This window comes from Procambarus clarkii, chromosome 6 (genome assembly GCF_040958095.1).
Source record: "Procambarus clarkii isolate CNS0578487 chromosome 6, FALCON_Pclarkii_2.0, whole genome shotgun sequence".
In the NCBI taxonomy this organism is placed as follows: Eukaryota; Metazoa; Arthropoda; class Malacostraca; order Decapoda; family Cambaridae; genus Procambarus; species Procambarus clarkii.
The window spans coordinates 43609799-43627106 of NC_091155.1; the positions used below are offsets into that span (position 1 = coordinate 43609799).

Here is a 17308-nt window from a genome sequence, read left to right on the forward strand (position 1 = left end):
CTTTTGATCTCAATTAGTTTTAAGGTTTTAGTCTAGGTGTTTTTCCTTCATCTTGCCCGAAACGTTGTGCGTATTAGTGGCTTTAGGCATAGTATGTACTACCTGTAGATAAACTAAAAATCCACAATTCTGTTTGTAACTAATCTTGTATGTTTGCCCAAAATGCTATGTGTATTAGTGGCTTTAGGTACTATACGTACTAGCTCTATGTATAAATCCAACATTATGTTTGTAACTCATCATCTATGTATGTACTTTTCCTGGATAAAAATTTGATTTTGAATTTTGTATGTACTTTTACCTAAATAAAACTTATTTATGTATTTATTTTGTTATTACAGTCTCTCTTTCAAACTGGTTGGGAGGCATACAAATTTTAATTAAATTACAGTAATTTAATTAATTTAGCATTCCCAATAATTAGGAAACCCGCCATAACCTGCATTAATTTAGCATTCCCAATAATTAGGAAACCAGCGATAGGGAATTTCATAAATGCACCTCACAATATAAACTGGGAATCTGAACTCAACAATACACAGGATATAAATTCATAATGGATATAAACTGCCAAAAGATTAAACAACACCTGATTCACAAGTGGCATACTTAAAGCAATTAACAAGAAACACGAATATGAAACAAAACATAGAATTGCCCTAATTACAAAAGAAGTTAAGAGATACTCATCAATGCTCACCAATATAATATGAAGAGCCAAAGCTTCCTTTTATGAGAATAGATTTAAAGAAGCAAAAGGAAATATGGAAATAAAAAAATCCACAAGGGCCGTGACGAGGATCGAACCTACTTCTGAGAACATCCCAGACACTGCCTTAATCGACTGAGCTACGACATGGATAAGGGCCTCATCACGGCCCTTGTGGATTTGTTCATTTGATGCATCATGCTATTGTGATTTCTGTGTGTAGTGAAATATGAAAAGTACATGGAACATCATCTCTAACCTCCTAGAGTCTAAACAATAATCACATAACAAGCAGATAAAACTCTCCAATGATGGTTACACACCTGCAACAGACAGATATTGCAACTGAATTCAATAGCTTCTTTTCATCAATTGGTACAAACCTTGCCAGAAAAATCCCAGAGACCCAGACACATGTTATTACAAATCTCACAGGCAGCTGTCCTAACTCTCTACTCCTTTTGCCAGTCAGCCAAAAAGACATTATATCCATAATTCAATCACTTAACACAAAAGCTGGGAACATTTTTGAAATACAATCTATGATATATATAAAAGTGCTGCCCCTGCTCTTGCACTACCCATAGCTCTGCTATTCATCAAATTTCTAGACCGTCATACTTTTTCTGATATCCTTAAGAAAGCAAGAGTGATGCCAGTTCATAAAGGAGACAAGACAGCTGACAAAAAATATTACAGACCAATATCAAATCTACCAATACTTTCAAAAAATATATGAACAAATTATTTATAAACAGCTCTATTTGTACTTTGTAAAAACTCAACATACTACCGATTAAATCCACAACGACCGTGATGAGGGTTTGAACCTACGTCCAGGATGATCCCAGATGCGCATAAATCGACTGCGCCACATGGTAATAGGAACTGCAACCGGGTTTGCTAATGCTCACACACGGATCCCACAGTCTCTCCAAGACACAAACTGGAGTTTTACACAATTCTCCCAGGCCCTTGGGATCTGTCAACAAGCTGTTCTACCTCTTAAGAGGTAGACTAAATTGCTCTGGACTATATAGATTCCTATCTCAGTGACAGACATGTACATGTAGTCATCAATAGCATAACCGTCCTTACTCTACTCACTTGAACAAAAGATTGCCACAGGGCAGCATCTTGGGACCTCTCCTATTTCTTATATATGTTCATCAATGACGTGCCAAATGTTTCTAGCATTCTTAAACCTATACTATTTGCAGACGATACTACCATTGTCTATTCTTACCCTACCCCCACACACTAAATAATATTGTCAACAGTGAATTAAAAAAGTCCACTCATGGATGTCAACCAATAAACTTACATTAAACATAGAAAAGACCATCCACAAGTTATTTGGTAGAAAGTAAGTAATTATCAAAAGAAGGCACCAAACCTTATTTTGTAGTAAACTATCAAATCAGATTTAACTTCAGGCAGCACTTTTATATATATCATAGATTGTATTTCAAAAATGTTCCCAGCTCTTGTGTTAAGTGATTGAATTACGGATATAATGTCAATGGGCTGACTGGCAAAAGGACAGATAATGTTAACATTACCCATAAAAATGATGGGAAGTTCTTTGGCCTATACATAGTCATGGAACTGAACTTTAGCACCCTTATACAACACACAGCTAAAAAAGTCTAAAAAATGGTCGGTATACTTTCTATTATCAGAAATTATATTCCTCAAGCCCATCATCACTCGGCAAAAATCTGCTATTAGAACAGTAACGAACCCTAGTCTTCAGACAACACACAGCCCCTCTATTTAAGTCCCTTAACATGCTAAACATACACTCAGTCCACACATTCTCATGTGCTATCTACATGTATAAAACCTGGTTTATAAAAAACCCTGGTTTCCTGGAAACCAGGTGTAAAACCTGGTTTCCTAAACGCTAATCTTGATCTGAAACTTTTCCTTGATATATGTAATAGAACCCAAAGCCACACCAGAGACAAACATCTCTTTGATATCCCCAGAGTCAGGCTAAGTAAGTAAGTAATTATCAAAAGAAGGCACCAAACCGGGAAGGCTATGTAGCACCATCAAATACGCAAAATAATCAGAGGGCGCTAAATATCACCAAGGATGCCAATACGAGAACAAAAACGCATAAGGCGAACGATATCAAAAGTATCCGAGTCACCAAGAATTCTATCGAGGGACAGGTGACCGCGAGGGGCGGTCGGAAAGCAAGACACACGCTCGTCCTGGAAGTCAGGACATTCAAGAAGGACATGCACGACCGTAAGAGGGACAATGCAACTAGGACAATAAGGAGCAGGGCGGCGCTCCATCAAGTGACCATGGGTTAAGCGAGTATGGCCAATACGCAACCTCGCCAGAGCTGTTTCCCACCGCCGGTTACGGTGGAAGGAGGACGGCCACGAGGAAACACAACATTTAAGAGTACGTAGCTTGTTACCAGTAACAGACAACCAAGAAGCCTGCCAACGGGTAAGGACTGAGGAATGGATAACCGGGTAAAAGTCGGAATACGGAATGCCTTTACGAGAGATGGGACAAGAGCGGACAGCTTCCTTAGCGGCAGCATCCGCACGCTCATTTAAAGACACGCCAATATGGCTGGGAACCCAACAAAACTCAACCGACTTAAATTTACTGTGAACGAGAAACAGCCAATGCTGGATCTCGACAACTACCGGATGAACTGGATTAAAGCACCCGAGAGCCATGAGGGCACTACGAGAGTCAACAACAACCACAAAGGAAGACTGACAACGAGAAAGTAGGAGACGAAGAGCATAGAGAATAGCATAAAGTTCCGCTGTAAAGATGCTAGTCTCCGGAGGCAAGCGACACATATAAGTGCGATCAGGAAAAACAACAGAGTAGCCAACACCGTCCGCTGACTTAGACCCATCGGTGAAGACAGAAACGGAGCGGGAGTGAGAAGAAAAGTGCTCGAGGAAAAGGCGTTTTAGAACCGTAGGAGGGGTAAAAGCTTTAGTGATACGGGTCAAGGAAGTACAAAACCGCGGAAGAGGGACCCTCCACGGGGGCAAAGAAGGAACAACACGAGGAGAAACATCAGAAATACGAACGGAAAGAGAATCCTGCAGGCGAGATAACCGGACAGAAAGAGGGAGGTGGTGAAGAGGAACAGGAACCGCAGGAGGGGTAAAAGTTAAAGCACGACAGAGGCGAGAGGAAGGATGTTGCAAGGACCGCGCAAGATAGCGAAGACAGTAGCGATCACGGCGGTCCTGGAGAGACAGGAAGCCAGTGTCAACATACAAGCTAAGGACGGGAGTCGAACGAAAGGCACCAGAACTGAGGCGCAACCCAGTATGGTGCAAAGCATCAAGACGGCGAAGAGTAGAAGGAGAAGCAGACGAGTAAGCAGGGCAACCATAATCGAGCTTAGACAGGACGAGAGAAGAATGTAAAGCAAGGAGAGTGCGCCTATCTGCCCCCCAAGAAGTATGGGACAAGACCCGAAGGAGGGTAAGGGCCTTAGAGCACTCAACACGGAGGTAAGAGATATGGGGAGACCAAGACAAACGAGTGTCAAGGAATAACCCCAAAAGCTTCGCGGAATCTTTGTATTCAAGGGGATGACCATAAAGTGACAAAGAGGGACGAAGAACAACCCGTTTCCGCGTAAATGTCATGGCACAAGTCTTAGAAGTAGAGAACTTGAAGCCATGATCAGTGGCCCAAGACGACACGGCATCAATTGCAAGTTGAAGCCGGCGTTGAAGGAAAGGCGAATCATCACCCTGACAACAAAGGGTAAGATCATCGACATAGAGAGCGGAGAAGACACCAGAAGGAAGAGAGGAAAGAAGACCATTGAGGGCAACCAGAAAAAGAGTAGTGCTCAGAACACTACCCTGGGGCACACCTTCGTATTGCTGAAAAGAGGGAGAGAGAGCGGTACCAAGGCGCACCCGAAAGGAACGACGAGAGAGGAAGCTGCGGAGAAAGAGAGGGAGATGACCACGAAGGCCAAAAGAATGAAGTTGAGATAGGATATGATAACGCCAAGTGGTGTCGTAAGCCTTTTCCAGGTCAAAAAGGACGGCAACAACGGAGGTCTTCGCAGCAAAAGCAGTACGAATATAGACCTCCAAGTTCACCAGGACATCTGTCGTGCTGCGGCACCTGCGGAAACCAAATTGAGAAGGGGAGAGGAGGTGATGGTGTTCCAGGAACCACATCAGACGAACGTTAACCATACGTTCAAAAAGTTTGCAGACACAACTCGTGAGAGCAATAGGGCGAAAGTCCTTAGGGGAAGTACCCAGAGACCCCGGTTTGCGAACAGGGAGGACAACGGCATCGAGCCAGTCCTCAGGGACTGACGACGACTCCCAGATCCGATTATACAGACTCAGTAAATACTGAGACGTGCTCGGAGGGAGATGGCGAAGCATCTCATAATGAATACCATCGGAGCCCGCCGCCGTAGAACCGCAGAGGGCCAGAGCAGAACGAAGTTCAGAGAGAGAGAAGGGATCATTATAGGGAAGCTGAAGATGAGTGCAGAAATCTAAAGGACGAGACTCAAGGACAGGTTTACGAAGAAGGAAAGATTGGGGAAGATGAAGACCAGAGCTAACAGAAGAAAAGTGGGAACCCAGTTCGGAAGCGACCTGCAACGGGTCCGCCACAAGATTATCATGGAGGTGAAGGACCGGTGAAACATCGGGAACGAACTTACCCGCTATCTTGCGGATACGCTTCCAGATCTGGGCCAGAGGGGCTTCGGACGTAATTGTTGAGACATAAGATGCCCAACATTCACGTTTAGCCGTACGGATGGCCCTACGGGCCACCGCACTCGCTTTCCGAAAGAAAAGAAAAGAATCGGTCGACTGCCTACGGCGGTGCCTCTTCCAGGCTGCACGCTTACAGCGGACAGCCCGAGCACAGTCCGCATTCCACCAGGGAACGCACTTCCGTGGACCCCGAGAGGAAGAGCGAGGAATAGAGCGGAGGGCAGCGTTGAAGACAGTGTCATGAAAAAGGAGGAGAGCGCGAGAGAGAGGCAGAAGGGAGAGGTCAGAGAGAGCAGCACTGAGGGTAAATAGGGTCCAGTCTGCCTTAGCAAACTGCCACCTAGGGAAAGAAAGGGAAGGGCGAAAAGAGAAAAAGGAAACAAGGATGGGGAAATGATCACTTCCATGGAGGTCATCAAGAACCCGCCACGTGAAATCTAAGTAAAGAGAAGAAGAGCAGAGAGAAAGATCAAGACAAGAAAGGGTGCGAGTCCGAGAGTCCAAATGAGTGGGCTCACCAGAATTCAGAAGAGACAGGGAAGAAGATAGGAGAAACGGCTCAAGGAGGCGACCCCGGGTATTCGTCAGAACGTCACCCCAAAGAGAATGACGACAATTGAAGTCACCCAGCAGGAGCACAGGCTCCGGCAAGGAGTCTAGGAGGTGTTTCAAATCAGGAAGAGAGAGCGGGACACTCGGGGGGAGATAAATGGAACAAACTGTGTACCATTTCCCCACAAAGATACGAGCAGCAGAACAATGGAGAGGCGAAGGAAAAAGTAAAGGAACAAAGGGAACATCTGCACGAATCAAGAGAGCAGAAGAATTAGAAGCCCCAGCAATGGCTGGGGGGGGGGGAGAGAAAGGAATAGCCACGAAAACGACCAGGACAAGCATCAAGCATTGGCTCCTGGAGACAGACACAAAGGGGCGAAAACCGCGAAATCAGAAGTTGGAGTTCGAGGAAATTGGCGTAATAACCTCGAACGTTCCATTGAAGAATGGACAACGACGGGAAGAGAAAGGACAAAAACAGAGAACAAGGAAGAAACAAAGGCGAAAGAGCAACAGAGCACGTTAAAGAATAACAGGGTCGGGATCAGGGTCAGCAAAGTCAGGGTTAGGGGGCACGGGTAAACTGAGCAAAGACGGAGGGAAGGAAACGGGAGAACAGATCAGAGGTGGGCGGGCGGGGTCCGGAGGAGGAGGAGGAAGAGGAGGAGACAACGGAGAGGAGCAGTCAAGGACAGCAGCAGGAAGAGGGGGAGTAGGAAGAGGGGGAGTAGAAAGAGGGGAGCGCACCCCAGCAAGAGCAGCAACCGAAAGGGAAGCAGGGGCCAAAGAAACCTCCATAGCAGGAACAGGGGGCGCAACCACTGAAACGGGAGGGGAAGGAGCAACAGAGCCCGAAGTAGGAGCTAAGGAAGAAAGCGAAGCCTTCTTACCCGCCGGGGAAGAGGAAGGAGAGGAGCCAGGCTTACGCTTCTGACTGAAAGAGACAGGTGTCCCAGCAACTACGTACCGGGCAACGGATTCCAGTGTCTCAACAGGAGAAGCCGAACGAGAGTACACACGACGGCCGTTAGGAGAGCGATGGACATCCGCCTGCACCGACAGGCGGCGGGGAGAGCCGATAGATGGAGGAAGAGGATGGGAAGGAGGATCGGAGGGGGACGAGGAAGAAGACACAGGAGACATGACAGACCGGGTTGAAAGAAGGGGAACCCCAGACAGAGGACCAGGAGGGGGACCCCTCGGGAAAGAACTCAAAGGAACAGAGGAGGGGGCAGTGGGCGTATCAGGGTCCAAGGCCCGGAAACGGTTGAGAGTCTGAGGAAGGGGGGAAGGACGAGGAGAGGAAGAGCGCAACACGCGAGCATAAGAGATGTTAGTATAAGGCGGGAGCCGGCGAACCTGGCGCCTCGCCTCAGGAAAAGACAAACGCTCCCGGTGCTTCAGGTTAAGGACGGCCGCCTCAAGCTTGTAATGGACACAGGCACGGGAGAACGTAGGATGGGCCTCACCGCAGTTGAGGCAGCGAGCTTGGGGAGAAGTGCACTCCGACTTAGAGTGACCCTCACTCCCACACAAGGGACAGAGAGAGACAGTCCCAGAGCAGCGGAGGGCACCATGCCCAAACCTCCAGCACTTATTACAAAGTCGAGGAGAAGGAATATACTCCTGGACAGAGCACCTAGCACCAGCAAGAATGACAGAGGATGGAAGGGTCCTACCATCAAAGGTGATCTTCACAACGCGAAGGGGTTGACGGCGACGACCACGAGGGGGACGAGTAAACGAGTCAACCTGGAGGACAGAATGGCCTTGGGCATCAAGGACATGCCGAATATCATCGTGGCAATCCTGCAGATTCCGAACACCGGTTGCAACATGGGGTGGGAGGAGAATAGTGCCAACACTGGAATTCATCTGAACGTTCTTGGAGACCCGAACAGGGATCTCGCCAAGGCAAGATAAGGCAGCCAAGCGGGAAGCCGCATCCTGAGAAGGAGCAGCAACGACACGTGTACCGAGACGAGTGGGGTTGAAAGTAACACACGCATCCACGGAATCTACAAGATGCCGATGGAGGGAGAAATCGTCAGGAGGCGCAGAATCAAGAGGGAGGAGATCAAAGTATTTGGCCCATGAAGCAGGACCAAACAAGGCCTGATACGCATCAGCACGGGAAGGAATCGAGCGAGTGCGGTTGGGGCGCGAACGGCGGTGAGAACCCCTAGAGAGAGAGGGGTCAAAAGGCGCAGTAGTCACAACGAAAGACTTAGCCACACCAGGGGACGAAGTGGTCACCACTGGGGGCTGGAGGCTCGACCCAACCTCAGAGGAGGGAGGGGAGCTGGGGGAAGAAGTCAGGATGGTCAAAGGAGGAGCAAGGTCGGGGCCCAACGCAGCGGGAGCTACAGAGCCTGGTCTTCCAATACAGGCCGACTCGGGGGCTTGGTCGCCCACCCCACGAGCCTGAGAGGGTACAACGGAAACATTCAACGACATAGAGACGAAAAGTGACAAATTCATCCACGAATGTGCCCCCATACCCACCATGGAGCCACAATTAGAGGCAGGACACCCAACAGGAAGCTATCGCTGATCATGCCGGGGCCCCCTAGGGGTGCGTCGTGAGTATACGCCCCACAAACGCCACCATAAGAACCGTCAGTCCGTCGAGATCGGGTTCAGCGACGAAAGGGGGATTGACAATAAAAGGTTCCCCTCGCTCGAGACGTCGGGTACTACAGTTCTACGGGTGCAAGAGTATGCCTCCTCAAGCACCCGGGCGTCAAAATAGAAGAAGTCCAAAGAAAGAATCCAAAACAAGCAAAAGGTCGGCAGGAAACGACAAGCAGATAGGAGAAGAGGGGGGAGAAAAACGAAACATAAGGAAAAGGAAAAGCGATCCGGCACAATTGGAGAAGACAGCAGCAGGAGTGCAAGGCCAGAAAAGGACAGAGGACTGCCCAACGGAGCATCACACTCCAGCAGCCGTCCACCAAGCCCCCTCACGACGCCAACGGGCCGGAAGGGGAGGGGGAGAGTCAGGCTAAACTTGTGCAAACATTCCATGCAAATAAAATGGCCCAGTCTTTGGAACTCACTCCCTGATGAATTAAAAAATTGCCCAATCCATGCCCTGTTCAAAAGTAAAGGAAAAAAAAAAGGACCTAATTTCATCCTCACAGTTTCCTACCTTGTGCTTCAAACTTAAACTGTACATCTGAAAGGGTACACTGCTAAAATGTACCCTTTCATCTTTAAGGACCTGCCTGAAATGGTATGCAAGCTAGTGGCTTTGCATGAATGTAAAAATACCAATGTTATGTAATGACACCAACCCATTGTACCTTCTTGCAAATAAATTATTTTTATTTTTATTATTACCCAGGACAAAGTGATTGCGGAACGCCAGGCAAAGCATCTTAACCGCTACACCACAGAAACTGTACATAACTGAACATTTTAGTTATATTTTATATATGGCAATGGAAATTTTGTTTGTTGTCAAAGTGAACACCAAGGAACTTCCCATCAACTCTGCTCATAATTTGGTATTGTTAAGTCTTAGACAATTTATCACAAGAGATATGGTCGAGACATGATGACCAAACCACACACCAGAAGATGAGGAGACGACCACATTTCGGTCCGTCCTGGACCATTATCAAATCAATTGTGATAATGGTCCAGGACGAACCGGGATGTTGTCGTCTCATCTTCTGGTGTGTGGTTTGGTCATCATAGTCTTAAGATTAACTTGATTGTTGAACTTCTTACCAAACAAAAATGTAAAACGCCTTGTCGATGTTAATGGAAAGTTTGTTAACAGTCAATTTAATGGACTTCATTTAGTTCAGTATGCACCATGTCATTTAGAATAAGTGGGTTAGCATGTGAGAAAACATGAAGATGTTTCTTCTTCATGTGATGAAGAGAAAATATGAAGGTATTTGGAAGATATATATGAGAAAAACGAGTGGACCAAGTATGCTACCCTTGCAGAATGCCAATGTTAATTGAGAAAGTGGGAGAAGTAGCAGCGTTCACTGAAATATACTGCTGACAGAGATAAGATTGCAAGTACTAAAGGGAGTGACCTCTAACTCCATAGTGTTGGAGTTTCAGAAGAAGGTTATTGTGGTTAACAGTGTCAAAACCCTTGCATAAGTCAACAAACAAACCTATGGGGAGCTCATTTTTGTTAAGTACTGCATGTAATAATTTAAGCATATTTATAAGAGCAGTGTTGGTGCTTTTATGGGTCTGAAGCCACACTGTATTATCACACGAGGATAATCTCAATAAATTCCTCTCCCAATGTGATCTATCTTAACAAACTGACCCTATTAGTACCTCAACTTAATTATCCCATTGTTACCAATAATGTAAGTCATTAATAAGAGTTAGCTAAGTTCTATAACATATTGTTACTGTACGTGGACAGTGACCTTGTATGTTAGGATAATTGTCATGTTAATAATATTATTAATAATAATTTATTCACAAACAAGTACAATGGGTTGGTGAGATTACATAAGATTGGTATTTTTACATTCTTGTAAGGTCACTAACACGCACAGTGTTTCCTGCAAGTTCTATAACATATAGTTACTGTGAGTGAACAGTTACTTTGTATATTGAGATAATTGTCAAGTAAGTTCTGTAACACTTCTAGTTACTGAGAGTGGACAGTGACCTTTTATGTTAAAACAATCATCCAGTTCTTTATAATATAATTAAAAGGTAATAGGTAAGAGCCAAGTATTACACCATATTCTATCTATAAATAATATGGGCCAATGATTACTCCTAAGCAAATAATAACTTCACATCATTCACATCCATCAACACAACACGAACCTAAACTGCCAATCAAAACAATAAACTATATTTTTTGGTTTGCATAGATGACAAATTACAAGCTGTGGTTTGGCCACAGGGTGGCAAAAACTGCAGCTCTTTGACCTTTAATATGCGGCTAGTAAAAAATTCTTGAGAATGTGAATATTCTATAAGTTTCTACCCGAATCCAGGGCAAGAAATGCATGACTATATAAAAAGTTCCGATACTTGTAGAACAAAGTTTGCATTCACAGTTAAAGGAGGTAAACATTTGTGTCTTGTTTGCCAAGTGCCATTCAGTCATTACAAAGCCAGGAACTTGAAATGCCAGAATGAACCTAATCACAAAAACTTTTCATATGATTATCCACCTAAATCAGACTTAAGGAAAAATAAATTAAATGAGTGAAAATCATCAATAAATTGCCAGCAGACACTGTTGACATTACTCAGTAAGGAAGCTGTGGCTCTCAAATGGTTCTCCTGCAGCTCTCAAACATATGAGGTTTATCATTTGCAGCTCTTAAAGTAAGCAAGTTTGGCCACCCCTGCCATAAAGGCTACTCCTATACCTGGTAAAACAGGCCTATAATAATCATACATACCAATTATGCAATGATTAAATTTAGGCTTATATCTACAAATTAAAAATTATTACACTAATTTATAGTTAGAAATACTTATTAATCAAAGATATTGAGAATAATGAAAATATAGACAACTGATGTAAATACTAGCAGTAATTAAGCCTAGGCTAACTATATTCAATGACATACTCCAAAAAATATTATAAATTATAGTCAAGGTAATATACTATAAATGAAAAATGCCACTTTATAAAATGGGTTAATACAAGTGGCAGTCAGGCTAATAGTATTATTGTCAGATAACATAATATAATTGCCAGTATTCTAATATAATTGTGTCAGGATAATATTATTGTCATTCAGGATAATATATTTACCAGCAGGCTAATGTAACTGCCAGTGTCAGGCTAATATAATTGCCAGTCAAGTTAATGCAATTATCAGTCAGCATATATGTAATATAATTGCAAATCAGTATAATATTATTGAAGGTTAAGATAATATAATTGTCAGTCAGGCTATTATAATTGTCGGATTCAGGCTAATATAATTGCCGGAGTCATGTTCACATAATTCACAGTCAGGATAGTATAATTGATAGACAAGTTAATGTAATTATTAGTCTGGATACATATAATATACCTAGTAATTGCAAGTCTGATTAATACAATTGCCAGGCAAGATAATATAATTGCCAGTCAGGATAATATAATTGCCAGTCAGGATAATATAATTGCCAGTCAGGATAATATAACTGCTAAACATAAATATCTCAGCCTGGCAAATATTATTTAACAGCTGAGTAATATATATTACTATACATCGTTGGGCTCGAGTAATATATATTTCCAACTCAGAAAATTATAAATGCCAGTTAGGCTAATATGAGTACTCAACTAAGGTTAGTCTTTTATCAGAATCTATCTTAATGCACACAATAATACAAGGGTTAGATCACTATAACTACTGTAGATAGGCCAGACTACTAAAAAATCTGATGCAAATATAAATGAAGAGGTTTAGCTGAAATAAATTCCAGCCTAATATATATTTGTTAATAATTTATATATCTCTGTCATTAAGCAAAATAACAAAAATTATTTTAATACCAGTATTTCATAAAAATAGTACAGTACAATAGTATATATATAAAACCACAGTTAAAAGTTAACAATCAACTAGAGTGCTTTTGGCTTGCTTTCAAGCCTTCAAATGTGGTGGCAGTGATGGCACTGCCAATGCCAGCACTGTGGCTGTGGAACATTGCCACGTTTCTTCTGTGGCAAAGAAGAAAATGGAATGGAAGCTATGAGGTACACAGATATCAACGAAGAAAATTGGTACCAGTTGTACAAACACGATCATGACAACAGAAAGGAAAACAGGGCAGGGGTTGGAGAGTGAGAAACAAGTTCACGTAAAGTAGCAACACCATGTTTTTGAATACAGGATATGGAATTGGGTAATCTAAAACAGTATAAAAATATATAATAAAATAATGGTTGCAGCTATGGAGAGTGCAAGATATTTTACTGATAAAGTTTACAATTTCTAACAATTTTAAAATTGGAAAAATGGTATTATAAGTTAATGAACTAATATGTGCTTTAATATACATTATACTTAAAATATTTTCTGATTTATCTCACACTCAAAATGTTTAACCTATCACCCAAATGCACCGTCTTGTGAGTTTTCATACTACAAAGATGACCGAATCTCTTAAAACTCTCGACATTCATGAAGGTTTATCATTCAAATGCACTAACATGTGTGCTTTTATACCTTTACATGACTTAAATAATCTGCCACATTTATCACACTCAAAAGGCCTTTCTTCTGTATGTACCAACATGTGATGTATTATAGATCCACGATCTCTAAACCTTCTGCCACACTCATCACACTCAAAAGGCCTTTCTTCTGTATGTACCAACATGTGACGTATTATAGATCTACGATCTCTAAACCTTCTGCCACAATCATCACACTCAAAAGGTCTTTCATCATTGTGCATCATCATGTGAGTCTTCATATATCCAACCTGACGGAACCTCTTCCCACACTCTGGACACTTATGAGGTTTTTCACCCGAATGCACTAACATGTGAGTCTTCATACTTACAAGATGTCTGAACCTCTTCCCACACTCTGGACACTTATGAGGTTTTTCACCCGAATGCACTAACATGTGACGCTTCATACTTACAAGCTGACTGAACCTCTTCCCACACTCTGGACACTTATGAGGTTTTTCACCAGAATGCACTAACATGTGAGTCTTCATACTTCCAAGCTGACTGAACCTCTTCCCACACTCTGGACACTTATGAGGTTTTTCACCAGAATGCACTAACATGTGACGCTTCATACTTCCAAGCAGACTGAACTTCATCCCACACTCTGGACACTTATGAGGTTTTTCACCCGAATGCACTAACATGTGAGTCTTCATATGTCCAAGCTGACTGAACCTCTTCCCACACTCTGGACACTGGTGAGTCTTCATCTTCTTTATGATAGGTGCAGTTTGTGGGAAGGTTTTCTCCTCGGATGACTGCATGAGTGGTGATGCTGCGTGACGCCTCACGGTGGGGCGTCAATGTTGAGGCTTAGGCAAGGCTTGAGTGTTGTTTCTTAGGCTGTTGTAGAGTTAGACTTGATGTGAGCACTTGAAGGTCAATGGTGGGCTTCTTCTTTATGATAGGTGCAGTTTGTGGGAAGGTTGTTGTGTTTAGGGGCGACGACGATCGTACGTGGGAAGGTTTTATGCTCATGTCTGGACACTCACCGTCCCGTGTTGTGATAATGGCGGCGACGCTCACTTAGGCGTTCCAGTGTTCTTTCTGATGCCATATTTTATTTTTCTACTTCTTACTATTGTTTGTAACTGGTTTTCTACATTTAACTCTTATGTTTTCCTGTTTATTTTTATTTAAAGAATATGCTTCCAATTCATTTATTAAAATACAATGGTACTCGTTTATATACTTTCTGAAGGAAACATTGCTCTCATGGTGAATGCACTACTTTGCATTCTTTTTATTTATTTTTTTCAATCAAATAAATCATCAATCAGTATATATGATTGGTAATAAACAAGTTGTAATAAATAGAATATAAGCAGATCCACAAAAAGTAGGCAAGATAATAAGCAAATACATTCATAAACAAATTTGTAATAGGGAAGGGATCCCCACCGGGGACTGGTCAAGTCGTATACTGCAATTTCGGATACCGGGCTAGAAACAACTTCGTTCACTGAGAAGTTTGTACATACAAACCATTCCGTTCGTATATGCGCTGGTTTGTGTTCACTGTTGTTCTCATCTGAATAAATACATGGCACTTGTTCATATAATTAGCGCTTCTATTATTAGAATTATTTATCCATTATTAAAATAACAAGGTGCAAACCATACCCCCCTTACAGTTGAAATCTATTTATTTATATACAAGAAGGTACATTGGGTTGCGAGAGTACATAACATATTTTTTTTTTTTTGAGATATATACAAGAGTTGTTACATTCTTGTACAGCCACTAGTACGCGTAGCGTTTCGGGCAAGTCCTTAATCCTATGGTCCCTGGAATACGATCCCCTGCCGCGAAGAATCGTTTTTTCATCTAAGTACACATTTTACTGTTGCGTTAAACAGAGGCTACAGTTAAGGAATTGCGCCCAGTAAATCCTCCCCGGCGAGGATACGAACCCATGACATAGCGCTCGCGGAACGCCAGGCGAGTGTCTTACCACTACACCACGGAGACTGCTGTGATATATTAAGAGGTATATATTAAGAGGTACATTGATATATTAAGAGGTACATTGTAGCAAGATTTGAGATTAAAGGATTTAAGACTAACACGTTTAGAAACAAGGCGCACACGAAGGAGGCTCTTATTTGTTATGCACCCCATACTCAACCAGTAAGTAGTGGAGCAAAACATAGATTACATGGTCATAAAGTCTTAATCAGACCAATTCAATTTCTTTCTTTCTGATCAGGGGGAGAAAGATACTGGCAGTATGGGGCTTTAAATTTATTGAAGATTAAATTCTGCAGAACATGTAAATATATAAAGTTTCAAATATATATAGTAAGTAAATATATAAAGTTTATATTAAACACGGTTTATATTATAGACATAAAGAAAGTTTATATTATATTAACTTAATATTGAACATGTAAATATATAAAGTTTCAATATATAAAGTAAGTAAATATATAAAGTTTATATTAAACACGGTTTATATTATAGACATATAAACAAAGTTTATATTATATTAACTTAATATTGAACATGTAAATATATAAAGTTTCAAATATATAAAGTAAGTAAATATATAAAGTTTATATTCAAATATATAAAGTAAATATATAAAGTAAGAATTAACAGTAACAATTCCAAGTCCGAGGACTAGATTTAACTTAAAAGGTACACCCGTAGTAAGTATGAGACCTTAGCCTATAGTGACATGGAAACTAATTCTGCAGAAACCTAAAGGTTAACTGGTACAAGAATTAAGGCCGAGTGCAAATGTGTAGTAATTATATAACACTAGGATATAACAGGCAGGACACAAAGAATAACTAATAAGTGAGAGACCACATAACACGTAATGTACCCGGCCAAGAGGCCGTAAAAGACCTAATGAATAAGGAGAAGGGGGGTGACTACAAGTAGGGCTTACTAGCACCTAGACTGGGCAAAGTATTAGCTGCGGACAGCGGGACACTTGGGGACCGGCGCTGCACCCCCACCGCAGGCCAACGGCCGGACCCCCCCCCCCCCCCCCCGAAGGGCGAGTGCCAGCTGGCCGCGTGAGGCACTCAAAGTGGCAGAGCAACAACGTCCCGTCTGACGTAGGATGTGAGAGCACTACTCTTCCGCCTGCCGTCTGCCATTATTTCTGATGTGGCGAGCCCGTCCCGAGACAGCTGGGTGCAGGGCGTAGTCATCTGGAGGCAAGCCTAGCGCCGAGAGGGCAGCGCGTAGGATCCTGGAGAAATCTCGCCTGGTGACAGGAGCGCTTGTAGGATCTGTGCTTGTAGGATCCGAAGAGTGTTGATTCCTGACCATGTAAGCGATACCTGGTCCAGTCGGAGCGTGCGTCGATTTTTTGTCGCGTAGCTCACCTCCCCCGGGCTGAAAGATATAAGGCAGTAAGGGTGGGCAGAAGCGGCATGCAGTGTTATCGTGACAGGCAAGAGCACAGACGAGAGGGAAACCCTAGCTGAATCAATACGGAGACGAAAAACGGGGGGAGGGAGCCCGGCAGCAGGAATTAAGAGAATCCTTAATTAACAAACCTGGATGAATAAAGAGTTTCCGAATAATTATACTGTAGCAATGAAGGGGGCTAACAATTCTAAGAATCTTCCAGCAAACGGAAGGGGGAAGTACCTTTGCTAAGAGCAAAGGTGGGGGAAAAGCCAGTAGGAGAACAGCAAGGAAGCACAAAGCAACTATAACAGGGGTAATACGAAACACTATAAATCTTGAATATAAACAATACATATACCAAGAACGGTTATATACAACTAAGCAACATATACATAAACAATAAAATGGAATAAGAACCAATTCTTAAAGCCAAATCTATAACATGCTTGTGTCCTAAGTGGATGTAGAATGTGAGCGGGGAACATTACCCTTGGTCTCTATCCCATCTCTGCCTCCAGACGGGTGATTGGGCTGGATAGAAGCCAAGGAGTCTGCCTTAAGTGGCCGCTGAGTGTAGTCTTGTGTTGTCAATGAGCGTCTGCGAGCCGCAGCTAAAACGCCGTGAACTTCGGCTACATCTTTTAGATCAGGAGCAAAGTGAAATCGATGGCAGGGAACTGCCATTCAGTAACTGTAATAAGGATAATAATAAGAATACAATGTCGTAAATA

General features: G+C 42.8%; 1 protein-coding gene across 1 annotated transcript; it reads right to left on the reverse strand.

Annotated features, from left to right (window-relative positions):
• Window positions 1–13146: 13146 nt before the first annotated feature.
• LOC138356089 (gastrula zinc finger protein XlCGF57.1-like) lies at window positions 13147–13611 on the reverse strand. The gene has a single exon (XM_069311765.1). It carries the CDS (start codon window positions 13609–13611, stop codon window positions 13147–13149), a length of 465 nt encoding a protein of 154 aa, XP_069167866.1.
• Between the last annotated feature and the right edge of the window lie 3697 nt (window positions 13612–17308).